Here is a 27,455-nt window from a genome sequence, read left to right on the forward strand (position 1 = left end):
TTGATTACATGCACTCAGGAAGTTGGAAAACAATTTTTTGTTAATTCCTTTTAAATTACATTTTGATGAGTGTTTAGCTGATTATTCATAAAAGGAATATCTTCGCTTGAGATCTGATTTCATGTTTTAATATGATTTAGTGGTGATCGTTCTTTTTAGTCTGGGACATAAATCCTGAGTATGCTCATGTGAAAGTTATGTAGACAACACTGGTTGCCCACAAATGAAGCAAAAATTAAAAGTTTCTGTTAAACTTCACTTTTGGAGAAGTTCATTCTGTCCAGGTATGTGGAGTGACTACTTTTTAAAATTCACAATAGTCATTTTATAACTGAAGCGGTTGAATTTAGAAATTCAGTATTCTGCATTTAAAAAAAACATATGACCAATTTTACAAAGCATTGTTAGGTAAAAAAATAGCAGTACGTAAATATGGAATCCCTGTTTGATGCATATTCTCAGACGATAGGTGTATCTAGTTAACTACTTCTTCCATTATCCTACTGTTTTGAAGAATTTTAAGTAACCTTTAATTTTTTTAAATATTTAAATTAAATTAAGGAGGTTCAACAGAATTTCAAACTAACGTCATTTTGCATTTTAACAGAAATTCAGAAAATATCTAAACTTAAAATATGTTTGCAATTTATCACAACTGAAAATAAAAAAAAAAGCATATGGGTATAAGATCCAATATATAGAAAAGGTCAATGCCTGTTTCAAGAGTGACTAAAGTTCAAAATCAGGTTAATCAGATGGCATTATTGCTACAAAATGTCTGAACCAACCTTTTTACATCCTATCTCACAGATTCATATTTGCATAATGTCCTCACAAAATGAATAATGTAATTTTGATTACATGTGATGGAGGATGAGGGTTTTGTGATAATTTAGAGTGCCAACATTGTTTTGCATGCTCAACTGGTTAAATAACTTGTTTGAAAATTAAAATGGGCACAACCATTTGAGCAAAAAATGGATTGGCTAATTGTAATTTCTAATGTTAGTAGAACCTGTGGGAATTAATTGTTTATGCATTATGGTTAGAAGATACTGCTGTTGAATGGAAGCACTTATTTTGGATGGCTTCTTGTAGTTTCTACTTAAAATTCATTCTCACTGCCATCAAAGAAACAGAATATTGCTTAGAATACACAACTGATTTTTGAGCTGTTGTCCAATTTATGTACCAGCACATTACCATCATCACAAACTTGGAAAGTTTCCCATAATTGTTTATTATTAATTTCAAATGTTATTATTATGTACACAAGTGCCATGCACAACATAACATATACCAAGTATGTCCCTTTATCACAAAACCTGTCTGTGGTCATTTCTTGACAAACTATTGGACTTCAAGCATGATTCTTTGGAGAAAAATACACATTCTTTTAATGTTCTTGCCATACTGTTTTTGCAGATTGTTGTCGCTGAGTGTTGAAGGGGAGTGAGGCAGCTGAGGATCCAGCAGGGTTAACACACACAGCAGGTTTTGGACTGAGTCTTCTCTGCTGCTGCAGCAGGGGCAGCTGAAATGAGAGGGCCAGGTAGGCAAAGGATAAAATGATTGAGAAAGGTACAAAGTTTGAAGAAACATTTGTTTTAAAATTAAAGTTTTTTTTTAAAGTTAGAGGGTAATGTTCTCTGTGTCCCTGAGCTCCTCCACCCAGGTCTCTGATATCCTCAGTCTCTGTGTTCTAATTTTTTTTTGTTCTTCCTTTCTATATTAAGACTTTATTAAGTGCAAAGAGCTCCAATTTCATTTGTTTTTAAATTTTGTCTTGGTTGCATGAATGTTTAACTGTCCTATATTAGTGTCAGTTTGATAAATATTTTAAATTTCTCTACAAATATTCTCCTTGTTTTATTTTTAAATCAAGAATAATTTCAAAATCCAGGCCAGTATCTTGGATTGGGACCAAGTTTTAATTTAAATATTATTCAAGACCTCCCCCAGGACACCATTGCCTCTTTGTTTGAAACACCAAGTACGGTAAAACCCATGGTATTCAGCACCTATGGGATTGGTAGATGTTGGATAAGTGTATTTTCTGGTTTCTTGAGACTTACCTTTACAAATGCCTAACTAATACGCCCGCATTAAAAATAAACAGTTTAAAAGACAAAAATGCTATATAGCATTTACAATACACAAACTTCACTTGTACAAATATAAAAACCTTAAAGTATTTTACTTTATTTTCAGTCATATTTAACCATTGCTGCATCTGCAGGTTCCTCCTCCTCCACAGAGCTCCCCAAAAGACTAAAAATACTATTGTACTGTAGCCGCGCGCTACTCGAAGAAAGACACACACACACAACACACACACACACACACCAAAAGTGGGTTTACTGCGTGCGGGTACATTCCGACATAGCAATCCCTTCTTCCCTGTGTGCTGTCCATCTGTTGACTGCAGAGGGGCCAGCGGCATTTTGGGGTCACTGGCCCCTACATTGCCCTAGCTGTTCATCCACCGGTTCGCTTGCTGGGGCTAGTGCCACTGCATGGTCTACTGGCTTTAGGTTGCACTTGCCGCTGCAGCGGGCCACAACATGACACCCTCATGCCAGAACCAGCAGAATTGTCCTTGGTGCCTGAAGGCAGTGCCTCTGCAGACTTCGGTGGCCTGCCTCATTTGTGTGGCATCTCGACTGGCCATGCCGGGTCCAGGTGTGCTGGCTTTAACCTGTCTGGTGAAAACCTCTCTCTTGCCTCCGACCTCCAGCTCGAACTTGGCTCCATTGTTACGGATGACCCAGAACAGTCCCTTGTATGGCCTCTGCAGTGGTGGATGGTGTGGACCCCTGCAAATGAAAACATACTCACAGTCCTGCAGGTCTTTGGGTATGTTGGTCCTCATGTGCCTGTGCCTGGCAGGTGGAGTGGGGCTAGGTTTCTGACTCTTTCCCATAATTTTCGGAGGAGGGCTGCCACATCATCCTGCTGTCTGCCTAAAGACAGTACAAATTCCCAAGGGACCACCAGTGAAGTTCCTTAGATGTGTTCAGCTGAAGAGGTGTTGAGGTCCTCCTTGGGTGCTGTGCAGCTCCCCAGCAGTGCCCATGGTAGCTCGTCTACCCAGTTAGGTCCTTGTAGCCTGGTTATGAGTGCAGCCTTGAGATGCCTGTGGAAGCGCTCCACTAGCCTATTCAACTGTGGGTGATAGGCCGTGGTGTTGTGCAGCTGAGTGACCCACAGGCTGGTGAGGTCGGACCACAGGCTGGAGATGAACTGGGCCCCTCTGTCCAATGTAATGTGGGATGATAATCCGAACCATGCCACCCAGCAGGAGATGAGGGCTCTGGAGCAAGATGTTGTAAATGTGTCCATCAGTGGGACTGCTTCCGGCCACCTGGTGAAGCGATCAACCATCGTGAACAGTGTTGTGCAGCTGAGTGACCCACAGGCTGGTGAGGTCGGACCACAGGCTGGAGATGAACTGGGCCCCTCTGTCCAATGTAATGTGGGATGATAATCCGAACCATGCCACCCAGCAGGAGATGAGGGCTCTGGAGCAAGATGTTGTAAATGTGTCCATCAGTGGGACTGCTTCCGGCCACCTGGTGAAGCGGTCAACCATCGTGAACAGGTGGCGGAAACCCTGAGACACTGGTAGGGTTCCCACTATGTCCACATGGATGTGATCGAACCTTCACTCCGTGGGCTTGAAGTGCTGAGGTGGGGTCTTGGTATGCCACTGTACCTTGGCTGTTTGGCACTGTGTGCACGCCTTTGCCCTCCCGCTGGCCTGTTTTGGAAGACCACACCACACGTATTTGCTGGCCACCAACCTGACTGTGGTCCTGATGGATGGGTGAGCCAGCCCATGGATGGAATCAAAAACTTGCCATCTCCAAGCCACCAGGTCAATAGGTCAGACCTGGCCGGTGGCCAAGTCACACAGAAGGGTGGTGTTACCTGCGCTGACTAGGATGTCCTGGAGCTGCAGTCCCAATATGGTTGTCCTGTACTCGGGATCTCCATGTCGTCTTGCTGTGCCACTGCCAGTGCCACGAAGTCCACTCCGTTCAATAGCATGTGGATACTTTGCCTGGAGAGTTCATCGGCCACCACATTATCCTTGCCCGCGAGGCCCCTTGTATCTGGGTGTACTCCGAGATGTAAAACAGATGATGCTGCTGGTGGGCTGACTAGGGGTCTGAGATTTGGCCAAAGCAGAGGTCAGGGACTTGTGGTCTGTGAAGGTTGTAAATGTCCTACCCTCAAGGAAGAACCTGAAGTAGCAGATGGCCAAGCACATTGCCTGTAGTTTTCTGTCAAAAGTGCTGTACTTCAGTTCCAGGGGCTACAGGTGTTTGCTGAAGAAAGCCAGCGGCTGCCAGCTCCCTTTGATCTGCTGCTCCAGAACTCCGCTGATCACCATTCTTGAGGCATCTATACTGTTGGAGCGTCTGCCCTGGGGTGTGGCAAAAGAATGGCGCCTGCCAGGACTTCCTTGGCCTTCACGAAGGCTTCTGCTGACTCTGACGCCTTGCTCGCCATCCGGTTGAACAAAGGCTGCATGATCCTTAGTTTTCCTATGGCCCAGGAAGTCGATCATCTCCAACCCAAACTGGCATTTGGCTGGGTTGATCCTCAGTCTGAATTCGCTCAGCCAGGTGTAGATGTTGAGGAGATGCACCAAGTGTTCTTGTCGGTCCCTGCTCACCACGAGGATGTTGTCCAAGTAGAGGAAGGTGCCATCCAGGTCTCGGCCTACCGTGTCCATTAGCTGTTGGAATGTCTGTGCGGCATTCTTCAACCTGAACGCTATGTTCAGGAATTCGTATAAGTTGAACGGGGTGGTGATGGCAGCTTTGGGGATATCATCGGGGTGGTCCGGGATCTGAGATCCCTGCAGGAGGTCCACTTTGGAAAAGATCTTTTCCCCATGCAGGTTGGCTGCAAAGTCCAGGATATGTAGCACAGGGTACCATTCTGGCATTGTGGCCTCATTGAGATGACAGTAGTTGCCGTACGGTCTCCAACCCCCAGTGGCTTTGGGCACCATGTACAGGGGAGAATCCTGTGGCCTGCTGTTCTATTCCAAGCTCTTCCAGTTTCTTGAATTCCTCCTTCACCAGATGGAGCTTCTCTGGAGGAAGACATCTAGCTCGTGCGTGGAATGGCGGGCCCTGGGTCAGGATGTAATGTACTCTGTGCTGGGGCATCACTGAGGTGAATTGGGGAATGAGCACTGCCCGGAACTCAGCCAGGACCCTGGCGTACTCATTTGTGGATCACTGAATGGAGTCCAGGTGTGGTGCTGGAAACTGGGCCTCCTTGAGGAGGAAGGCCTGGAATGTCTTTGCATGGTCTAGTCTCCAACCCTTGAGGTCCACGAGCAGGCTGTGGGTGCACAGGAAGTCTGCCCCAAGGAGCAGCTGTTCCACTGCTGCCAGTGTGAATACCCATGAGAAGAGGCTGCCTCCCAACTGCAGTTGGACCTTGTGGGTTCTGTACGTCCTGATCATGCTGTTGTTGGCAGCCCTCAGCGTGGGGCCCGCTTGCCTGCTCCAGGTGTCGTGTCATGACGGGGGCAGGATGCTGACTTGTGCCCCAGTGTCCACGAGGAATCGCCGTCCAGACTGGCGGTCCCACACGTACAGGAAGCTGTCTTGTTGGCCAGCCATTGTGGCCATTAGTGACAGCTGGCCCCAGCATTTCCCAAGAACGTGCATGGCGGTCTGCACCGGTGGGCTCCAGAACTCCATCTCTGGTGATAGAAACACCAATGGTCAGTGGGATCACCTCCTCTGTGGGGCTGCTTTTCCTTCTGTGGGTTTGGGCAGATCTGGCTGTGGAGTTTGGCGATGAGCCCCAAGGATGCTGAGTACTCTCTTTTCTGCTCATTTTGAAAATTTCCGGTGGGCGCTAAAGTCGGCATCTCCCAGAAGCAGTTGGACGTCCTCAGCCAGTTGCTCCTGGAATGCCTGCTCAAACGTGATGCAGGGCTCGTGCTTACCAAGGAGGGCCAGGATCTCGTTCATCAGAGCCAATGGGGTTCTGTCCCCTAGCCCATCCAAGTGAAGCAGACACGCCCATCTCTTGTGCCGTGAGAACCTGAAAGTCTCAATTAGTAAGTCCTTGAAGACAGTGTTGGCGCCTTCTGACGGGGGCTCTTGGATGAAGTTGGCCACCTGGCTGGCCATGTCCTGTTCTAGTGCACTTACCATGTGGTAGTACCAGGTGGACTCTGCTGTGATCTGCGGGATCTGGAACTGTGCCTCAGCCTGGTCAAACCACATGTGTGGTTGATTCGTCTAGAAGGTCAGCAGCTTGAGAGCGACTGCTTGGACTGCTGCCTGTTTGCTCATCGTTGGGTTTAGATTCCATCTAAACCGTTGGGGTCACCGATTGTAGCCGTGCGCTACTTGAAGAAAGACACACACACACACACGAGTGTAGTCATATATAGCTCTGGTTTATTTGCGGCTTAAGCCCAACTTTTATGCCATTTGCATTCCCTCCATTTCCCCACTTAACTGATGCAATGGCCCGCATAACAAAAGTAAGTTTCCCGCGCACGGATACATTCCTGCATAACGATCCCTTCTTCCCCACGTGCTGTCCCTGTCTGTTGGCTGAGCAGCAGGGCCACTGCCATTTTGGGGTCACTGGCCCTTATGCTGCCCAAGCTTTACATTCGCTGGTTCACTTGCTGGGGCCAATGTCGCTGCACGGTCTGCTGGCTTTAGGTTGCGCTCAACACCCGGTGCACCAGCCCGAGTGCTGCAGCAGTGGGCCGCTAAAGAACATAATTACGGTTCCCCTCCCCCAAGTTTACAGATAAAGCCTCTGAACAGGATGACTCTAAGCAGAGAAAAGGAGATAACTTTAAAGGCGTCACCCCAATGGCAAGCTGCATCATTGTGGCAACACCATTACTGTTTCAAACAACTTTATTCTAACAGCTGCTATGAGCAAAGCATGACCATGGCAGAATGCTGGCTGAATATTTGCTCCCATCTTCACCAAAGTTTTATGTATTACTTCAGAGAACATTTACAATTTAAAATGTATGTATTTTTTTAATCTATAGACGCTGTTTACATCCGGTACCACATGGATGGCAGTCTCTTCAATCTGAGGCGCTTGCAAGCTCACACCAAGACACAAGAACAACTTGTCCGTGAACTACTCTTTGCAGACGATGCCGCTTTAATTGCCCATTCAGAGCCAGCTCTTCAGCGCTTGACGTCCTGTTTTGCGGAAACTGCCAAACTGTTTGGCCTGGAAGTCAGCCTGAAGAAAACTGAGGTCCTCCATCAGCCAGCTCCCCACCATGACTATCAGCCCCCCCACATCTCTATTGGGCACACAAAACTCAAAACGGTCACCCAGTTTACCTATCTCGGCTGCACCATTTCATCAGATGCAAGGATCGACAACGAGATAGACAACAGACTCACCAAGGCAAATAGCGCATTTGGAAGACTACACAAAAGAGTCTGGAAAAACAACCAACTGAAAAACCTCACAAAGATTAGCGTATACAGAGCCATTGTCATACCCACACTCCTGTTCGGCTCCGAATCATGGGTCCTCTACCGGCATCACCTATGGCTCCTAGAACGCTTCCACCAGCGTTGTCTCCACTCCATCCTCAACATTCACTGGAGCAACTTCATCTCCAACATCGAAGTACTCGAGATGGCAGAGGCTGACAGCATCGAATCCACGCTGCTGAAGATCCAACTGCGCTGGGTAGGTCACGTCTCCAGAATGGAGGACCATCGCCTTCCCAAGATCGTGTTATATGGCGAGCTCTCCACTGGACACCGTGACAGAGGTGCACCAAAGAAGAGGTACAAGGACTGCCTAAAGAAATCTCTTGGTACCTGCCACATTGACCACCGCCACTGGGCTGATATCGCCTCAAACCGTGCATCTTGACGCCTCACAGTTCGGTGGGCAGCAACCTCCTTTGAAGAAGACCGCAGAGCCCACCTCACTGACAAAAGGCAAAGGAGGAAAAACCCAACACCCAACACCAACCAACCAATTTTCCCTTGCCACTGCTGCAACCATGTCTGCCTGTCCCGCATCGGACTTGTCAACCACAAAAGAGCCTGCAGCTGACGTGGACATTTACCCCTCCATAAATCTTCGTCTGCGAAGCCAAGCCAAAGAAAAGAAAGATCCATATTTATTTTAATTTTGAAATTGTCTCAGTTGCTTAAGGTTGCTGGTTGCTTGAATTCTGGTTACAAGGGATTTTACTGTATAAAAAAAGGTAACTATCACATCACACCCTCATTATGGAAAGTGAATGAGCAGAAACCCCCTGGATTTGTTTTCCCACTTGGTAAGGCACTGTATATGGAGACTACTAACTTTGTTCTAGTTACTCTGGGCTTGATTTGAATGCAAGAGAAAGGAAAGAGCAAAGGAATTCAAGAACTGCAGATGCTGGAATCTTGAATGAACAAAGAGAAGTTGGAGGGATTCAGTGAGCCAGGGAGCAACCATGGATAGAAATGGCCAGTCAATGTTCAAGAAAGAGACCTGTCATCTGATTCTTGATAAAGAGTCTTAACCTGAAACATTGACTGACCATTTCTTATCTACCACTTGCTGAGACTCTCTATTGACTCAATGAAAATCCCACAAGAAACTTCTTATCCAAAGAAATTTGGTAAGGGCCAGTGATTGTCGGCTTCTGATTTTTGAGAGAAAAATTAGATTTTCTCACCTTTCTTTGCTGCTAACTCCTCTGCTTCCTTTTGTCTGGCTTCCTCCAAAGCTTTTACTTTCGTCTCATATTCATCAACGAGCAATTTCCATTCTTTTCTGTTGTTGAGCAGACCATTGAGCATTGGTGTGATAGCCTCGTGAAAGCGAGAAAACTCCTGAAAGAAAGCAAATTCAGCACTGGTACCTGGGCACTCAAACATCAAATTACGAAGAGACAAGAAACTCCAGATGCTGAGTTCGTCCAGCAGATTGCTTTTTAAATGTTCATCCAATGAACATAATTCTACAAGATCATTGCGCACTCTTTAATTAATTTTTAAGAGTGCACATAAAACAGTAAAATTATCGACTTTTTTGTTTCAACATTCAATACAAATAATTCTCATTTTATTTTGTACTTTTGCTTCTTAATTTCTGGATCAGACAGCAACCACGTTGCATCAACAATGAGCTAGTGGATGTCTTTTAGTCTGCAGATGAAATAACAGAGAGGATACAGTTAATGTGCAATAGGCATAGAGGTATTTGCCTCATTTTTCACTGAAAGAACATGTGAGTGTAGCCCACAGCAAATGTTCTGAAGTGGTTCAGTCTGCACTGGAGGGAGCCACAGCAATCACCTAAAGGGGATATTGTCTGGCAGATGATAGATGCTCCAGTCTTGCCAGCAGCAGGCCAGTTAGCTGTTGTGCCTTTAACTGTTGAAACATGTTTCGACTCCAGTTTAGGCCTCCTTCTCAGCAGATTTTGGAACTCAGAAGCACGTATTAATTTGGTTCTAATACTGTGGCTAATTTTCCGAGAGCAATTTTTGCAGGAAATTATAAAGGTAATTACAATTATTTTTAACATGCTCAAAAGTAAATCACCTTAAATGTTACAAAAGAAATTACACTTACAGCTTAGTTGATGACATACCTTGTAGACAAAGGTGCACACAAAGTCGATAAAACCAACTTGTAGCTTGGGAAGTTCATCAGATTTATTCCTGTCCATCATAGGCTAGGGATTTTAATATACATAACCATAGAGTTAAAATCTGCTCTAAGTGCAGGATGGAGTTACTTTCTTAATTTATATAAATATTATTGCTAAAATCGCTCACGATAAAGTCAATAGTGGTTTGGCATTTCTACTTACAAGGAAATGCAGTAGGAAATGAAGCTGGGATTATTTCTTTCAGAAAAAAAAGTCAATAACGGACCTAATTGGGGTCTTTAAAGCTATAAGCAAGCTTGAAAACTTTATTTGTGGGTGGGAAAAGGGAAATCTATAAACAGGACAGTAAGAATGAGATAGTTACTATGAACTGAGTAATGAATTTAGGGGAAATTTCTTTACTCGGATCGTGATTTTTAATTAGAAATTACTACCATTTAGGGATTCTGAGGAGAATACAACATGGAAGCTTGATGAACACAATGGAGAAAGAAAACAAAGGTATGGCGATGGAGTGGGATGAAGTAGGTTAGGACCAGGCTCTTGTGAAGGACTAACGCTAGCATAGAACTGTGGGGTAAAAATAATCTTTCTTAATACTATGAATTGTACTTTAAACTGGTATGTTTGAATATTGTTCCATACTCACAATAGGGTTTTGTTGCAATACAGTCCGTTCCAAGTCTCCCTGCTCCCAGAATTCAGCTGCTACTAACAAAGCCACCTTTTGCACAACACAAAGACAACTGTTCAATTCTGCTCAACATACATGTTATTATTATTACAGTATTATATGATTACAGCATATAATTCACCTCAGCAACATTTTCTACTCCAGTCTGAAATATGAATGAATGAAACTAGGGCTAACAAAAGTACACCAGTTCCTCTCTCACTCAGAGGATTATCAGTTAGCCTTCAATGTATTCTCCATTTCATGTTTCAGGGCAACTGAAATCACTGCAATGATAGATGAGACATGAACCAAAAATCTTATGTGAATGTAGTCAATCTCATTGAAGGAGCCTTGAGAGTTTGGAAATCTGAAACAAAAATAGAAGATTTTGGAAACACTCAACAGGTCAATGAGCACCTGTGAAAAGAGGAACAAAGTTAATATTTCAGGAAAAGGTCTTTCATCAGAATCTGGTCAGAGAACAAACAAATTCATTTTAATTTGCAAAGATGATGTAGAGGACGGCTTGAACAACATCCCAAAAGCAGGATTTATGTAGTTGTTATTACAGTGTTGTTTGGTGAAAGTTGTTGCGTGCTGATGATATGTTGCTTGAGCTAAATACCAGTCAGAGGATTTTCTGGCCCCAGCTTTTGGCCATTTCCCACATTTTGCTTTGGGAATATTTGAATTCTTTCAGCTCCATCTAATCTAAATCTATCCACCCATGATTGCCAAAGGTCACCATGCTCCTTGGTCTTCAATTGACCACCATTCAATAAGAGAGATATATCGGTCATTTTCCTTCCTTGCAGCCCCCACCTACTAGACTCCTTCTAGGTGAAGTTAGCAGACAGTCTGCATGCTAGTGGAGTACAAACATTCAATTTATGAAAGGATGCCTTTTTTCTTTCAATATTTTTATTAACATTAAAATTTCACATCCAAAAATACAGAGTACATATGTTAAAAGTCAAATAGAAACATTACACTTAAATCCTATCATTTTATCCAAGGTTCCCAACATTTTAATCAAACAGATTATATTGTATTGATATTTTATTTTTTTTTAAAAAGGAAAATCTAAACCCAATACCAAGAAAGAAGCTGTTTGGCCAAAAAAAAGGAAGACAGAATTTTTATCAAGGAGATAAATTACCTCATTAGTCAACAGTTCTACCTTCATAGCAAATCAAAGATTATAAAAGTAATTCAAAAAAGGGCCCCTCACTGTTTGAAAATTTGAATTCAAATCAGGAATTGAGCATCTAATCTTCTTTAAAGATGACATGACATCATGTAGCTATTGTGCATGATTAGGCAGGGTAACATCCCTCCATCTGAGGAATACCACCCACCTAACCATAAAAGAAATAAAAGCTAAATACATGTAGCTCAGATGCCATTAAAGTTATGAGACTCTCTCCAACAATACCAAATAAATCAGATAGGGGATTAGGTTTAAAATTAACTTTAAAAAGTCCATAGAAAGTTTGAAATAGTTTGTTCCAATGTCTTCCTTAAATTATTTCACTTACCAAATTTTTGTAATTCATAAAGGCTAGGTGAAATTCATTCTATGTTTTTGAGACAGTATGTTCTTGTAGATGGAGCATGGCATAGTATTTATAAGGTGAAAAAACAGATTTGTAGCTTGAAGATATGTAAGAGTGAATGGCATTATGGCAAAATTTGTAACCTGATCATCCATAAATCTTGGAATACTTATAATCTTGTGACCTACCCAAATTCGATGGCACCAAGAATAAGGCATCTGCTCATGGCAGATATAAGCATTGATGGCTATGTACAGTATCTACCTGAGATCCAGTATATCCCCAACCTGAGAGGAGGCTCTTTTGCATGATCCCTCACATTGTGTTTATTTTTCCGTATTTCTTTCTGGTACTGAACAGGCAGATATTTAGCTCCAAGGTGGGACTTTTCCAAGTGTCAATGACTATGTTGGCTGAAATAGTGCCTTTTGCCACCAATAGAACTCTAGTGAATTGTAAACATAATCTCTAGTCTTGCTGGATGTGGAGATCAAATTTATGTTATTCTCTAGCATCTGAAAATGTTTAGCAGGCTGTGGTCTAGACTATTGAAATATAGAGGTACACAATCCTTTATCCGGAACCCTTGGGGGACAGTGTGTTTTGATTTTTCCAGGTTTCAGAACAAAAGCCGGCTGCCCAAGGTTTAAGCCCACCTGAATTGTGCTGCTGTATACACCCAGTTGTGCTGCCGTCTCTCTCCCCGCCCACCCAAGTTGCACTGCTCTCTCACTCTCTCTCTCTCTTTCACCCCTCCCTCCGCTGTACAGGCACCTCAAAAAAATGCCAGTTGTTGCAGCTTTCCAGATTTTAGATGTGCGGATAAAGGATTGTGTACCTATAACTCATTTGCATGCAATAAATCACTAAGGCTATCAAAATCAAAGCAAACTTTCTTAGAGCTAAGATCCCCTGTACATAATGTCAAACTATGGCATTGATTCATGTAAAATACAGTGGAGCAATGTCATTTGAACATTGCAAATGGCATCAACTAATACAAACAATTCACAAGCAAGGAAAGCACATTGTTATAATCAAAAAATAGAGATATCAAAACAATAAAGAATTGTAAATTTAAGCAAAGTATGTATTCACATTCACTCCCTTTTAACTGTCTATGGTCCTTCATCAATTTCTATCCACAGATAATCTATTCACCATTAAATCGCCACATATCCATTGGGATATAGAACCTAGAAGTACCAATAAACTTGGTCATTTGGATCAACCTCATTGAATTCTGAACTATAGCTTGAAAGTTCACTCAAAAGTCAATACAGAATAACTTTTAGTGTGACAATGCAGGGTCCTTAAAATAGCATGAGCTTTGGATATACAAGGAGAAATTGGATCTGAGAACTCACCTTGCTCTGAACCTCCCAGGGCTTGGTAATGGCTGACAAGTCACATGCTGTCATCATCATGGCCCTGAGTATACAAGAGGAAATAGTAGCAGTTGTCCATGTAGTTTTTCATCATAACCTGGCTGGTTTTGTTCATTCTTTACAAGATTTTGAAAGTCTTATACTTACATTACAATCTCTTTCTTGGTATTCTCCAGAGACATATAGTTCACCCACGAAGTTTCATCCTCATAGTTTTTGGAAAGGTCAACAATTTTTTGGAACATTGTTCTCTTTCTGCAAGAATTGAAACAATTAAAATCCTATGAAAGTTGCCCCTTTGCAGAATTCTTCATTTCTGTCCTTCCCAGTATAAATCAGAACTCTTATTTTGTGACATGGCCAATTCTCCAAATTGTCCTTCTCTCTCTGTTGCTTAATTGGTATTTATTGCCTGATGAGAAGAGAGCTCTTGTTTTCCTTTTATAAATGATTGCTGCCTTGTCTTTGTGAACCACATATCACTATGATCTAGGCAAGTCATCTTGGAGGAATCGACACAAACATTTGGGAGAGATAGAGAAAGACCACCAGTAGGTGAAGTGGTGGGAAGAGGTGAATGCAACAGAAACACCAATGACAATGAAAAGAATAAGAGCAGTGGTGAAACCCCAATTTTTCTGTCTCTGAACTTCATTTTCTGAATCCTTGTTGCTTCAAAGGAAATCATAATGAAAAGTTCACAATAAATCTCAACAAATTTTAAAAATAAAGGGAGAATGAAAAGCCAAGTGAAAATGAGCCAATCAAGGGAGACCTACAGAAGCACCTGGGTTTACAGGAACCATCATAATCCTGTGTTCAACTCCTTGAGGACAAGGTTTAGGCTTAAAAACATATTTAACCACCAGATGGGGCACCTTTCATGCCTTCTGTAAAGCAAGCCATATTTATCATACTGCTTGAACTCGAAGAACAACTTTTCCCTGGGGTGTTTTATTTGTAGGGTAAGTGGTAAAATACTACTATGTTCCTTCAAATAAATTTGACAAAATAACCCCAATGAGAAGCATTATGTTAAAACTCACCTTGTACTCTTAATTTCTCATATTCTAGAATTAATTAAACATCCCTATCTGTACCATGTGGTTAATTAAGCAATGTGAACTGAAACCTTTTGCAGTTGAAAGGAAGAATTTAAACCATGAAGCAATACAGTTTTTAAATCTCAATTTCTTATCACTTTGTGACTCAGAATACTCCTTCATATGAGATGTTTCAAAGCCTCATCTCTTTCTGTTTATTGTGAGTGCTTGAAGAATAACAAAACTATTCATCAATAAAGAAGACTTACTTAAAATAGAGAGCCAAGTCTGTAGCAATGATGGCAATGTCCATCAGGCGTAGAACGTGCTCATACTGCCTCCTGTTCAAGTTTTGGAATATGTTCAATGTCTGGAAGAGAACAGACAGGACGGGTTTAAAATATTTGTCTGCTGATATCATAGAAGAGTACAGCACCTGCAATTCTCTAGACTGGAAATACCTGCTCTAAGCTATTCTGTGTAGTCATGGTTTGTCAGATTGAAGATAAAGGGAGAGATGGAAGATAGATTGTGCTAAACATGCAATATAATTGTGGCTATTGTTATGAGCCCAGAGGACCCCAAAACCCAGCAGCAATAGATATTCACCAAGACAAATGATTACTTAAACAAAGGTTGCTTTAATTATCTTTAAACATGAAAACAGAATCAAACTTTAACTTATCACTATTGACTTAACTAACCTAACTTAACCCCCTTCTAATTCGAAGGTATGTAATGTGTGTGTAAGTTCAGAAAAGTTCTTTGATTCAAAGTCCAATCTCACTTCTCATTCCTCCAAGTTCACTGGTTGCAGGCAATTCTTATACTGTGCAAAAAATTTAACATTTATAAAGTTCACCAGGCTTTGGTGCTTGAAAGGCAAATGGGTACCACTCAAAAAGGTTCTTGTCAGTTTTCAGAGAGAGAGATTTGTTGTACGCTGACACCCACAACTGATTTTTTAAAAATCAGCCACTTCAGTGTCTTGCCGACGAAATTTGACCCCTCAGGGTTCTCCAGATGATAACCTCTTTCTTTCAGTTCACCACAGAGTACCTTTTTGTTTCTCTTATTACAAGTAAAACATTATACAGCCAGTCCTCTCCTCTTGCATGAACCACGAGGGCTTTGACCAGGCTGAATTAAGCACTCACAACCCGTCTTCTAACTGGGATTTTCCACAAGTTTGCCAGCTTGTCCTGTTCCAGTTCCAGTTGCTGCTGCTGACTATAAAACTGTAGAACTGATCTCTGACTGTCTCTCTCTTTCTCTCTCTCTCACTCTCACACAGAGAGAAAGCCTGTTTTACTCTCTCTGCTTGAAAAACCACATGACCCTCCTAGAATAGCAAGTTCCACTCCAGAGAGAATGTGGCTCCAACAAGCTCTTTCATCTGTGGCATTTTTGTAAACAACAATTCATTAGTGAAGTTTCCTGGGCACTCTCCAAAGCTTTTGCAAAGACTGTTGGCTCCAACATGGCTAGGATGAGCAGAGCTCCAGTATTTTAAATAAGATCTGTTTTAATATATGTAGCCTACACTAAAAACCTTGCCCCAATTTATCTCCCAAAAACACATCTATATTCTGTCACACTATGCATCTTGCTCTAGTTCTGAAACTGGATTTTGTTAAAATTGCATTTTGGAAGCAGGCACAAATGGGAGGGTATTTGCATAATTTACAAATTTATGTTCTGGGAAAATATTTCAATAAACAAAAATCAGAAGTATTTCTCATTGGTTTAAATGTAAAATAAACTCTAGTTGTATTCCAAAGCTCATGAATATCAGTTAAAGAGACCAAAACACTGTATCAATACAATTATCAACAATAAAATCAATTAACATCATAAAACACACAAAATCAACATAATATACAGGCTATATACTGTAAAGCATAAAGATTCTTAGAGGTCTTCACAAAATGGACATGTATGTTGTCTTGTGGGAGAAATGAGAATCAGGAGTAACAATTTAAACATGGGGGTTGCCCACTTAAGGCAGAGGTAGGTGAATTTTTTTTCTCTCACATGGTCACAAGTGTTTGAAACTTTTTTCAAAGGCTGGTGAAAGCAAAACCTTCTTTGAGACTCTTTCATTATAAGTGGCAAAAGAAGGCTGGAGTGAAAGGAGGAATGTCATGTTGAGATAGGAGTCAGATGGAGTCACGTGATGGAGTAGTGGCCAGTCGGGTAAAACCAGCCTCTCCAGAAAAAAAAAGGAAAAAAGTTAGGAAAAGACAAAACTCAACAAAAATAAAATATAAGAAATAGAAGATAAAGTTACAGAGAAGAGAAAGAAGATGGCACCCAAGAAGGAGAAAATAAAATCAACTGAAAAAATGGAAGAAAAGTCACCGGAGAAGAAAGAAGAAGGCCTTACCTGCACAAAGGAACAGGGAGCTGTGGTGGTGAGGAGCACCCAATCCTGAGGTTGGTGCTTCCCCTATGGAGTCACGACCTCCCGACCAATGGAGTTCTAAAATGGCTCTCGGAGCCAAACAAAAGTGTGCAACTGTGCAATCAGAGGAAAAAGAGGACACCGACAGGAGGGGGGCTCAGCAGAGGAGTGAGCAGCCACAGCGTGACCAGTTGAGGGATTCTCGACACCAGGGCGCTCAGCTGGAGGATGAGGAAGGGGGCAGGAGAGGGAGCAAGGAAACAGATGAGGGAGAAAGACCGATGGGTGACCGACAAGAGGATCAATGGCAGGAGGCCCAACTGACAGGCAGCCCAGGAGGGAAGGACCAACAGCAAGAGGAGGCCCGACAAAGAGGTACAAGCAGCACATCAGGAAAAACAGAAGAGACACAGGCACAAAGAAGAGAAGACAAAGACACAAACACAGGTACAGACACAGAAGAAAAGGAAGAAGACCAAGATCTTTACAGAGAAATAGAAGGTAAAAGTGATGGAAAGAATATAGATAAAGCCTTTTTTGAAGAACAAAAGGGATCATCAAAAGAATGGTTATCATTAGAATTTAGTGCAATTAAAAGAAAAATGAAAAGAACAGAAGATAAAATGCAAAGTTTAGAACTGGTCATGACAGAAATAGGGAAAAGAGTAGAGAGTGTGGAAGAGCAAGAAACTGCTGTAGAAATGGAAGTAAATGACTTAAGAGAAAAATAGGAAGAAAGTGACAAAAAAATTAAGCAGACACAAGAGTTGTTATCTCAGAAAAATGATATGTTGAAAAATTATAGTAGGTAAAACAACATAAAAATAGTGGGTCTGAAGGAGGGTGGAGAAGGCACAGACATGAAGGAATTTATAAAAGGATGGATCCCGAAGGTCCTGGGAATGACAGAAATGCAGGAAGAAAGAGCACACAGAGCACTAGCTCCGAAACCGCAGACATATCAAAAACCAAGATCTATCTTTGTAAAATTTTTGAGATATACGACAAGAGAAAATATACTGGAGCAGGCAAGGAATAAAATTAGAGAAGATAATAAGCCATTGGAATACAAGGGTCAAAAAAATTTTTTTTTACGCAGACATGTTTGAACTTTTAAAGAGGAGGAAGGAGTTTAATACAGTGAAAACAATTTTATGGATAAAAGGTTATAAATTCATGTTAAGTCATCCAGCCATGTTTAAAATATTTATACCTGGGGAGAAAAACAGACTGTTCTTGGATTTGGAGGAAGCACAAGAATTCGCAGAATGTTTGCAGGACAGAAGAAGAGATGAAGAGAAGTATTGAGAATGAAGAACGGTGATAAAGTATATATAAAGATGTAAAAACAATGTATATGTAAAGAACTAAAGAGGGGGAAGGAAGGAAGGGGGAAAAAAGAGACCTTTATTATATGTGTAAAAAAAAAAGCAAGATTGCAATCCAAATGGAAAGGGGAGTTGTGATTGCCCAGCAAGGGATAAGGGGCAACTCGAGGGGGGGGGGGGGTGGCATTTGAAAATAAAGTTTTATTGGCTGTGGGAATTGTTGGAGTATTTTATGTTTTAAATGTGTTGTCATACATTGAGTTTAATAAGGGAAAATTAAGTAACATAAGAAGTAAAGAATTAGGCCTCAAATTGGATAAAGCACCAAAAAGATTCATTAAGATAGTCTTAGCAGTAGCAAAGAAAATGTATGATGTCAACTTGGAAAATGGAAGAGAGCATGAGAAAACAGAAATGGTACATGGAAATGAATAAATGTATTCCATTGGAAAAAAAACATAATTAAAAAAATAAAGTCAGATGGTTTGAACAAGTTTGGGAACCATACATGGAACATAACAGAGAGAGCTTCCCTCGGACCTCCACCCCCTAAAATGATAAAGAAGACAAAATGACGATTCAGTGTGTAACAAATAGATGATGCATTTTTCTTGTTTATTTTCCTTTGTGTGAAGATATCGTTTTATGGTTTTATTGTATTGTATATGTTGAATATTTATGGGTTTTGGAGGGGAGTGGGAAGAGGGGAGGAAGGGAAAGGGAGTGTATATTTAATGAGAAAAGTTTGTACATATTTTGGTTGATATGGTTCACAGTGTGAAAAATTTAAAAATATTTTTAAAAACAGATAGCAGTCAGATCAGCCATGATCTCATCAAATAGTGGAGAAGAGTCAACATCTGACTGGTCTACTCCCAAACCTTATTCAAGGTGTGCAGGATGAGAGGCAGAACTGCTCCTGGTTCACATATAACCATATAACCACTTACAGCACAGAACAGGCCAGTTCGGCCCCACTAGTCCATGCCGTAACAAATTCCCACCCTCCTAGTCCCACTGACCAGCACCCGGTCCATACCCCTCCAGTCCTCTCCTCTTCATGTAACTATCCAGTCTATCCTTAAATGTAACCAATGATCCCGCCTCAACCACGTCTGCCGGAAGCTCATTCCACATCCCTACCATCCTTTGCGTAAAGAAATTTCCCCTCATGTACCCTTTATAATTTTCCCCCTTCAATCTTAAACCATGCCCTCTAGTTTGAATCTCCCCCACTCTTAGTTGAAAAAGCCTATCCACATTTATTCTGTCTGTCCCTTTTAAAATCTTAAACACCTCTATCAAGTACCCCCTCAATCTTCTACGCTCCAGAGAAAAAAGCCCTAGTCTGCACAACCTTTCCCTGTAATTCAAACCTTGAAATCCTGTCAACATTCTCGTGAACCTTCTCTGCACTCTCTCTATTTTGTTTATATCTTTCCTATAATTTGGTGACCAAAACTATACACAGTACTCCAAATTTGGCCTCACCAATGCCTTGTACAATTTCATCATAACCTCCCTACTCTTGAATTCAATACTCCGATTTATGAAGGCCAACATTCCAAATGCCTTCTTCACCACACCATCTACCTGAGTATCAGCCTTGAGGGTACTATTTACCATCACTCCTAAATCCCTTTGTTGCTCTGCACCTCTCAATAGCCTACCATTTAATGCATATGACCTATTTAGATTTGCCTTTTCAAAATGTAACACCTCACACTTATCTGTATTAAATTCCATCAGCCATTTCTCAGCCCACACCTCCAGCCTTCCTAAATCACCTTTTAATCTATGGTAATCTTCCTTACTGTCCACAACACCACCAACCTTTGTATCATCTGCAAACTTGCTTATCCAATTCTCCACCCCTACTTCCAGATCGTTAATATATATAACAAACAGTAGTGGACCCAGGACCGATCCCTGAGGAACTCCACTAGTCACTGGCCTCCAATTGGACAAACAATTTTCTACCACTACTCTCTGACCATTGCTGAATCCATTTTACTACCTCCTTATTTAGACCTAATGCCTTCACCTTTTTTCCTTACCTCCTGTGGGGAACTTTGTCAAAAGCTTTATTAAAGTCTAAATAGACAACATCCACAGCATTCCCTTCATAAACCTTTTTTGTAACCCCCTCGAAAAACTCAATCAGGTTTGTCAAGCATGATCTACCCCTGACAAAACCATGCTGATTACTCCCTATCAATCCCTGTACCTCCAAATATTTGTAAATACCGTCCCTCAGAACAATTTCCATCAACTTACCCACCACAGATGTCAGACTCACGGGCCTATAATTGCCAGGTTTAAATATGGACCCTTTCTTAAACAGCAGAACCACATGCGCCACCCTCCAATCCTTTGGCACTACCCCCATGACCAGTGACATCCTAAATATCTCTGTTAATGGCCCCACTATCTGTCCAGAAGCCTCCCTGAGTGTCCTTTGGAATATTTTGTCCGGTCCCGGAGATTTATCCACCTTTATCTTTTTCAACACACCCATCACTACCTCCTCGGTTATCCTTATATGCTTCATGACCTCCCCACTATTTTTCTTTACTTCAACTGGTTCAATATGTTTTTCCCTAGTGAATACCGAGGCAAAGAAATCATTCAAAATTTCCCCCATTTCCTCTGACTTCTCACTCAGCCTACCCTCACTATCTACAAGGGGTCCAATTTTATCCCTCACTAATCTTTTACTTTTAATGTACCTATAGAAATCCTTTGGATTTATTTTTACTCTGTCTGCCAAAGCCTCTTCCTGCCTTTTTTTTGGCCTTTCTAATTTCTTTCTTAAGATTCCTTCTACACTCCTTGTAGTCCTCCTTCAAACTCTCAGCTCCCTGCTCTTTATACCTCTTGTACACCTCCCTTTTTCTCCTAACCAAATTTGTTTATGTTAAGGTTAATAAAACCATTAAAGGTAAATGCTACAATTGCCATGATTTATCTTGTTCGTTCTCTTTTTACTACATTCTATTCTATTTTGGAGTCATACAGTTCTGCAGCACAGAAACAGGCCCTTTGGCCCATCTTGTCCATATTTACCAAGCTAGTCTCAATTACCTGCATTCTGCCCACATTACTCTCAACCTTTCCTATCCATCTATCTGCCTAAATATATTTTAAATATATCAACTGTCCCCACTTCTACCACTTCCATGGTAGCTCATTCCACATACCCACCAGCATCTACTCTAATGCTCCATTAGTTAAGTAAGAAGACCCATCTAACCTTAAGAGCCCACTTGATTTCAGGCTCACCTCATCAGCAAGTAAAGTCTTGCTAAACTCCAAGTGGTGACGCTCCATAATTGAAGAGCCATGAAGTTTTGCCAGTGGGTGCTGGGATCTGGTAATAAATGAATGATAATGTCATGTCATAGATTGCTTGTTACCTGAGACAGCAGTACATTTCCAGAGAACTATGAACAAAAGAAACATTTAAGCCTCAGAAACCTTGTTTAATAATTATCAAATTAGTAAAAAGTAATAGCATTTGGTTAACTTACTATCTTCTCCACCTAAATCAGAACACTACCCTTCCTGTCAATAAGCCACACTCCCTCAATCTATAAACTATTCTCCACCTCCCATCCAGTTAGCAAGTTACTATCTGTGCTCATCCTCCAGTTAAGCTATCCTCCCCAAATCCATTTCTAGGTCTACTTCATCATATTAATTATTGTATATTATCATACTGCTGAATTAACATCTGTTTTTATATTATAGATGCAGAGCCTGGGAATATGAAGATATTTGTTCTGTGCTTAACATTATGTACAAATTGAAACTGATTTGCTCTTATGTTCACTAATTTACCAGTGGCAGATTTGCTTATTAACAACTTACTTCAGCTGGTACAAGTTGTTGGTTCCCCTGTGATCGATATCATGGCAAAGGCCTGCAGTTATCATGGCCATTGTTTCCAGGTCTGTGTAATAGCGTTTCAATTTACCAGACTGCAAATACAAAACAGACTGTGAAATTTTGTGCAATTGTGTAGCCTACAGTTATGATAATGGAACTTCCAACAGCTTTCAGACTGAACAATTGATCATCACATATTTTTAAGCAGTAATCAAAATTGCAGGCTCAGAAATATGTGCCAAAGAAACTTGTGGGGTAAAGCTATTTACATTAGTTTGGCAGTAGCATTGCCCTCAACCTTAACTACATATTCATTATGGTGATATGATATTAGTTTATTAAAGCTGTCTTATACTCACACTGCTGTTGTGGTTATTGTCAGTACAATTTAATAAACTAATATGTACACTAAGAGGTCTTGTCTCTCTGCAAGATATCTTTATTAATATTGTTCATTAATTTGTGATTTCTTTTCTCCTATTGGAGGGCCTATATATGATGATTTGAGTTTTTATATAAAGATATTATTGATATTTAGTAATATTAGTAAATATGTTAAAGTTGAGGTTTGCTATTTTTAATGTTCAAGGTTCAAACAGTTCGATTCAGCGTAAAGATGAGGGACAGCTATGGTATTGATAAGAATTCTTTGTTTCTTTATTTTAAAATTTGATCTTTGGTAAAATGTGTTTGGTAGCGATATGATTTTACCTGAAATGACTAAATTTGAGACTTTTCTTATGAAGGTACCAGAGAAGGGTTATATTTCATTCATGTATTAAACATTATAGGATGGTATGGATAAAAAGGGTTGGGATAAATCCAAATTTGATTAAGATTAAAATACCTTTAAATCTGATAGTATCTTTATTGGGCAGTTTGCAACCTCTGAAAGGTTTGGGATTAGATAAATTTCAACTTGCTTTTATATATTTAGCATTATTTGTAGTGAAAAAATGTATTGTTAGTATGTGGAAAGATACAAATATGATTGATATTAATAGATGGCATAATGTATAGACATACTGTCTAATAATGGAAAAAATTATATATGTTTCGCGTGATAACTATAACTTTTTATTAGTAAGTGGTTGTTATATTCAGAATATTTACATTTTGATTTATGTTGATTAGATTTTACTATGTATGTTTAATTTTTCCTTAATTTTTTTTCCTTTCTTTATGACTCTCCTTAGGAGAGCTGGCTGAAGGGGGGGCGGGGGGGAGGGGGGGAGGGTTTATTTTTCGGTTTTTCTATAAAATATAACATTCATGTTTTTGGTTTATTGTTGTATATGATATTTACTATCTGTATTTTGAACAAATAAATAAAGTTTTTGAAAAAATTAACATTGTTCATAAACTTAGAAAGAAATCTCAATGGTACCTTGTAAAGGTATAAATTGGAATCTAAATGTGAAGGTAGTGCTGTGGTTATGTCACTGGACTTATAGTCCTCATAAACAATTGAATTTACCATGAACAATAGGCTGAAATTCTCCCTTAGCAGTTTGAGAATATGAATTCAGAAATTTAAGTATGATATCAATTTTTAACAACAAGCTCATGCAAGATATCAAATATTTTAAGAATAAAATATTTAAGAATATTTGCATTTGTCAACTGAGGATCATTTTATATTCTGAATGAATCACTAGACATTTTGAAGCCAAGATCAAAACAAACAAAAGAGGAAAAGTGGACTTTCACTGGTCTGTTAAATGAATACCAATGTTTCTCTAACAAGATAGGAGGGGGTTGGGTGGGGGGGGGGGGGGGGGGGAGGGAACCGTAACATTAACCATGATTCTAAAAATTTAAACATGCTGATAATATTTACCATCAGGAGAGTGAACATAGTCTGTCCCACATTGAATCCATGGCGCCAGTTGTGATAAGTAATTCTTCGATAACCTTTACTTAACGAGTAAACAAATCGGACAAGTACCTATGAAATATTCATATAATATCTGTTAATGCAGAAAAACTATATCAATTAGAAATGCATCATCTTTGACACCTTCAGAGAATTCTGGACAGATAGAGCAATAAAGCTCATGCTCTGAAGAACCTCCCTACGTCCCTTAATTCCCCATAATCAGAGATCAAGCACTTGCTCATAGCTGGTGATGAATACTTAAATAAAATGTCAACTCTGCTCAATCCTGAATCTCTCAGGATCATAGAGCATAGAATTGTATGGGACCTACTATGCATGATATTGTGCTAACCTATATAAACATACTCCATTATTGTTTCTAACCCATTCCATTTGCACAACTTATAACCCTCTATTTTTGCTGGAAATGCTTAAATCACCATTCATTTCAGAAGATTTCTATCTGTTTCAATGGCTTTAACAACCCTGCTGTCTCTTTTCAATCTCAAGTTTGGACCTCATTAGTTCAGTGGATGAACGATTAAGAGCCAGAATCATGGCTGCCTTTCTCTTGCTACATGTTGCTGTAGCTGAACCCATCTGTTTATAGCAGCAATAATACTTGAGTTTTCTTGGTCTGGTTAATTAAGCTAAACACAGTATAAACTGTTCCACTAACATTGGTACCTGTCAAATGATATACTAATAAATTATACAATATGTGTCAATTAAAGAGGACATTTAGCGTCAGATATTCTCTTCTGAGGGATGAAAGTCAGGAGGTTGGTCGGTTAATTGAACATCGAAAATTGCCCTTCTTGTATGATTGAGTGGGACAACCTTGGGGGAACTGATAGGAACGTGGGAAGATTAAAATGGAATTAGTGTAGGATCGTTGTAAATGGATTGGCAGAGTCAGTGGGCTGAAGTGCCTGTTTTCATGCTGCATAATTCAGAGTTCAATCCACAACTCTTTGAAAATTATGTTCAGTTAATTTAATAATCTTACTGTAAGTTATTTCTAGAAACCACATACTTTGAAGAACTTCTTGGTTTCCAGGGATATTGATTCCAAAAATTCTCCCATCGTTTTCGTTTCAGGCATCTCAGAGTTTTGAATTAACTCACCTCACGTGGAATATGGAATTTGTTCACGACTTTTAATTCATAGTACATCTGAATGCCACAGCGCACAAGATCCATCTCCTCATGTTCTAGATCACTAAAACTGAACTCATAAATATCAAATTCTTCTGGTGCTGGAAGCTGTTGGTCCTAGAAAATAAGTTGACATCAGATTGTTTAGTCTCTAAAATAGAATCACCACTACTGTGAAATTGTATATGGTCACCCTCATGCTATGAAAATAATTTTGGATTCAGGACAGTTAATGCTCTATTAAGCTTAAACAGTCTAAGTCTTATTATAGCTGCTGTTTCACTCATTTGAAAGCTATTCATAAATGGTTTGCAAGGGCTTTAAATATCAATTATACTTTTCGCACTGTAATTCAACAATGAAAACATTCATTAAAATCTATGCAATAATCTTTGTTACTGAATCCAACTAATTTATATTGAATTGTTTCTCAGAGAAAGCTTCATATTATTTGTCTGTAAAATACTGCCAAAACTTTCATTAAGTAAAAACTTATTGGTGGAATAAATAATAATTTTGTTTTCTATGGTAACAATCACTTTCTCAGCATTAACCCGAAAAAATGTTGAGTGGAGGGGTTAGGACAAACAATAATAGAGTAAAGTGTATTTGAGCTAATGACAAATTGTTTTGGAAACTGTGAAATTAGTGTTAAAAAAGCAGGAAACATTCAGCATCTGTGGAAAGAAAAACAGAGTCACATTTTCAGTTTGAGACCCTTTGTCAGAACTGGGAGAGAGAGAAAAACAAGTTAGCAGAAAACATAAGTTGTGGGGGGGGTGGGGGGGGGGGTGAATAGAACAAGGGGAATGTCTCTGAAAAATTGTGTCCAAATGAGCTGATGTGACAGTTGGAATCAGATTATATAATATGTTGGAAATAGCGCAGTTGTGGTACATGCCTACCAGGCCAGACTATACTAATATAAAGAGAAAAACATAGCCAAAATCACAGATGGATGAGTGGTATAGAGGGAGAGTAAGAATGTTAACTAATGTTGACTCCAGAAGACTTGTCATGGGCCCAGACAGAAGAGGAGCCGCTGTTCCTTAAGCTTGCATTGGACCTCATTTAGCAATGCAGGAGAGGTCTGGCTGGGGGTGGGATAGGGAGTTGAAATGAACCAAGTTAGCATTTTAGATCAAGATCCTTCATCAGAATTAGGGAATATAGACATATAAGTAACTTCAAACTAACTTATTGCTCATTTCAGAAGGTCTATAAGCAAGCTTGTCTGACAAACGCACATAATGTCAGCTCTCATGATGGGGGAATGGCAGGTTTAATGTTAACAGCCCAAATTTAGAATGCTGCTCTGAGCAGAAACAACCATGAATAGCTTACCAAGAGTTCTTGCAATTCTTGCTCTTCACATTCATTGGGTTCTTTTCCAAAATATTCCCTTGTTGGCTGGTACAAATGAACAAGATTTACTGACCATACTAGTGTTTAAACTTTGAACAAACAAAATTAATAGTTTGCTTGAATCATCTACTTTGGCAAGGTTTATATCATCTCATTATATTAATATTCTGATATGGTTCAATAATGTTTGAGCAAAAAGATCTGCCAGTGTTTGAATCGAAGACTACAGTAAAACATCATTCCATTCCACGGTGCAGACAAATATGATTTGGATTGAATGTAAACTCTCTTGTTCATCAGTTTGATGACAGTTTTATGTTGATTGGTACTAAATTACTATTTCAGTGGATGAGCAAACCATGGGCAAAATCAATGTATCTCCTTATCCCCTCGTGTATATAGCAAACATTACTTTGAATTATACAGGAGCTAACGTGGTTAAATGAAGGTCAGAATGAATAAACTAGAATTGTATTCCTTGCAGTTTAGGCCCTTAAAGGGTAGATTTTCATGGCCTGATATGATGTATCCGGACAGACTGCAATAGGAGGCAAGGCAATAAATTTCTGGGGCCTCGACAGAAATCTTTGCTGGTCATCCATGAAGTACGAGAAACCTGGAAGCCAGTGGATGTGGTTCTGGTGATAATGGCTCTATTCAGTGCACACTATTTTAGTGATGTCCTCCTGTTTATTATCTAAAAGCCACAGCATTTATTTACTGCTTGGAAAAGCAAAAGTATAAATGCTTTCCTGAAAAACTATTTGTCAAACCACTTTTATTTGTGTGCAAATATCAATCTTAACCACACTGAATTGGATCATTACCGTGGGAGTGATGTGGCACAATGGACATGATATTGGTTGAACTCCTGTTGCAACTTGCTGTTACCCACATTCAAGTAAAATAACTGATCCTTTTAAAAGTAAAGATCATATGGCCTTCTTGGGCAAAGGCTTACCAATATATCTTGAATTTCATCCTTGCTGCATTTCACGTGATACAGCACCATTCCCTGGGCAATATCCTTCCGATGTTCAAGCTTGTTCATTTTATCGTATGTGTCCGTGTTGAGAACAGACCAGCCTAGGAATTGGGTCAAGGACTAGGGGTGGAAATATA

General features: G+C 40.2%; 1 protein-coding gene and 1 long non-coding RNA gene across 2 annotated transcripts in view; one reads left to right on the plus strand and one right to left on the minus strand.

Annotated features, from left to right (window-relative positions):
* The first annotated feature begins 626 nt into the window (after positions 1 to 626).
* On the plus strand, positions 627 to 9,099 carry LOC138757859 (uncharacterized). Its single transcript, XR_011353928.1, has 2 exons — positions 627 to 1,552; positions 7,055 to 9,099. It is a non-coding gene; the product is annotated as an uncharacterized lncRNA (long non-coding RNA).
* The window catches only part of LOC138757858 (rod cGMP-specific 3',5'-cyclic phosphodiesterase subunit beta-like), a 42,300-nt gene continuing 15,521 nt past the window's right edge, over positions 677 to 27,455 (minus strand). The window contains exons 9-21 of the mRNA XM_069925864.1: positions 27,295 to 27,438; positions 26,313 to 26,378; positions 24,939 to 25,085; positions 23,772 to 23,879; positions 21,914 to 22,023; positions 21,326 to 21,413; positions 14,581 to 14,681; positions 13,416 to 13,523; positions 13,248 to 13,311; positions 10,298 to 10,372; positions 9,628 to 9,711; positions 8,708 to 8,864; positions 677 to 1,534 (exon numbers count right to left, since the gene is read on the minus strand). Of these exons, the coding sequence (XP_069781965.1) occupies positions 1,479 to 1,534; positions 8,708 to 8,864; positions 9,628 to 9,711; positions 10,298 to 10,372; positions 13,248 to 13,311; positions 13,416 to 13,523; positions 14,581 to 14,681; positions 21,326 to 21,413; positions 21,914 to 22,023; positions 23,772 to 23,879; positions 24,939 to 25,085; positions 26,313 to 26,378; positions 27,295 to 27,438 (1,308 nt within the window). The 3' untranslated portion in view covers positions 677 to 1,478. The remainder of the gene's footprint in view (positions 1,535 to 8,707; positions 8,865 to 9,627; positions 9,712 to 10,297; positions 10,373 to 13,247; positions 13,312 to 13,415; positions 13,524 to 14,580; positions 14,682 to 21,325; positions 21,414 to 21,913; positions 22,024 to 23,771; positions 23,880 to 24,938; positions 25,086 to 26,312; positions 26,379 to 27,294; positions 27,439 to 27,455) is intronic.

The sequence above is a fragment of the Narcine bancroftii genome, chromosome 3 (genome assembly GCF_036971445.1).
Source record: "Narcine bancroftii isolate sNarBan1 chromosome 3, sNarBan1.hap1, whole genome shotgun sequence".
Lineage (NCBI taxonomy): Eukaryota > Metazoa > Chordata > Chondrichthyes > Torpediniformes > Narcinidae > Narcine > Narcine bancroftii.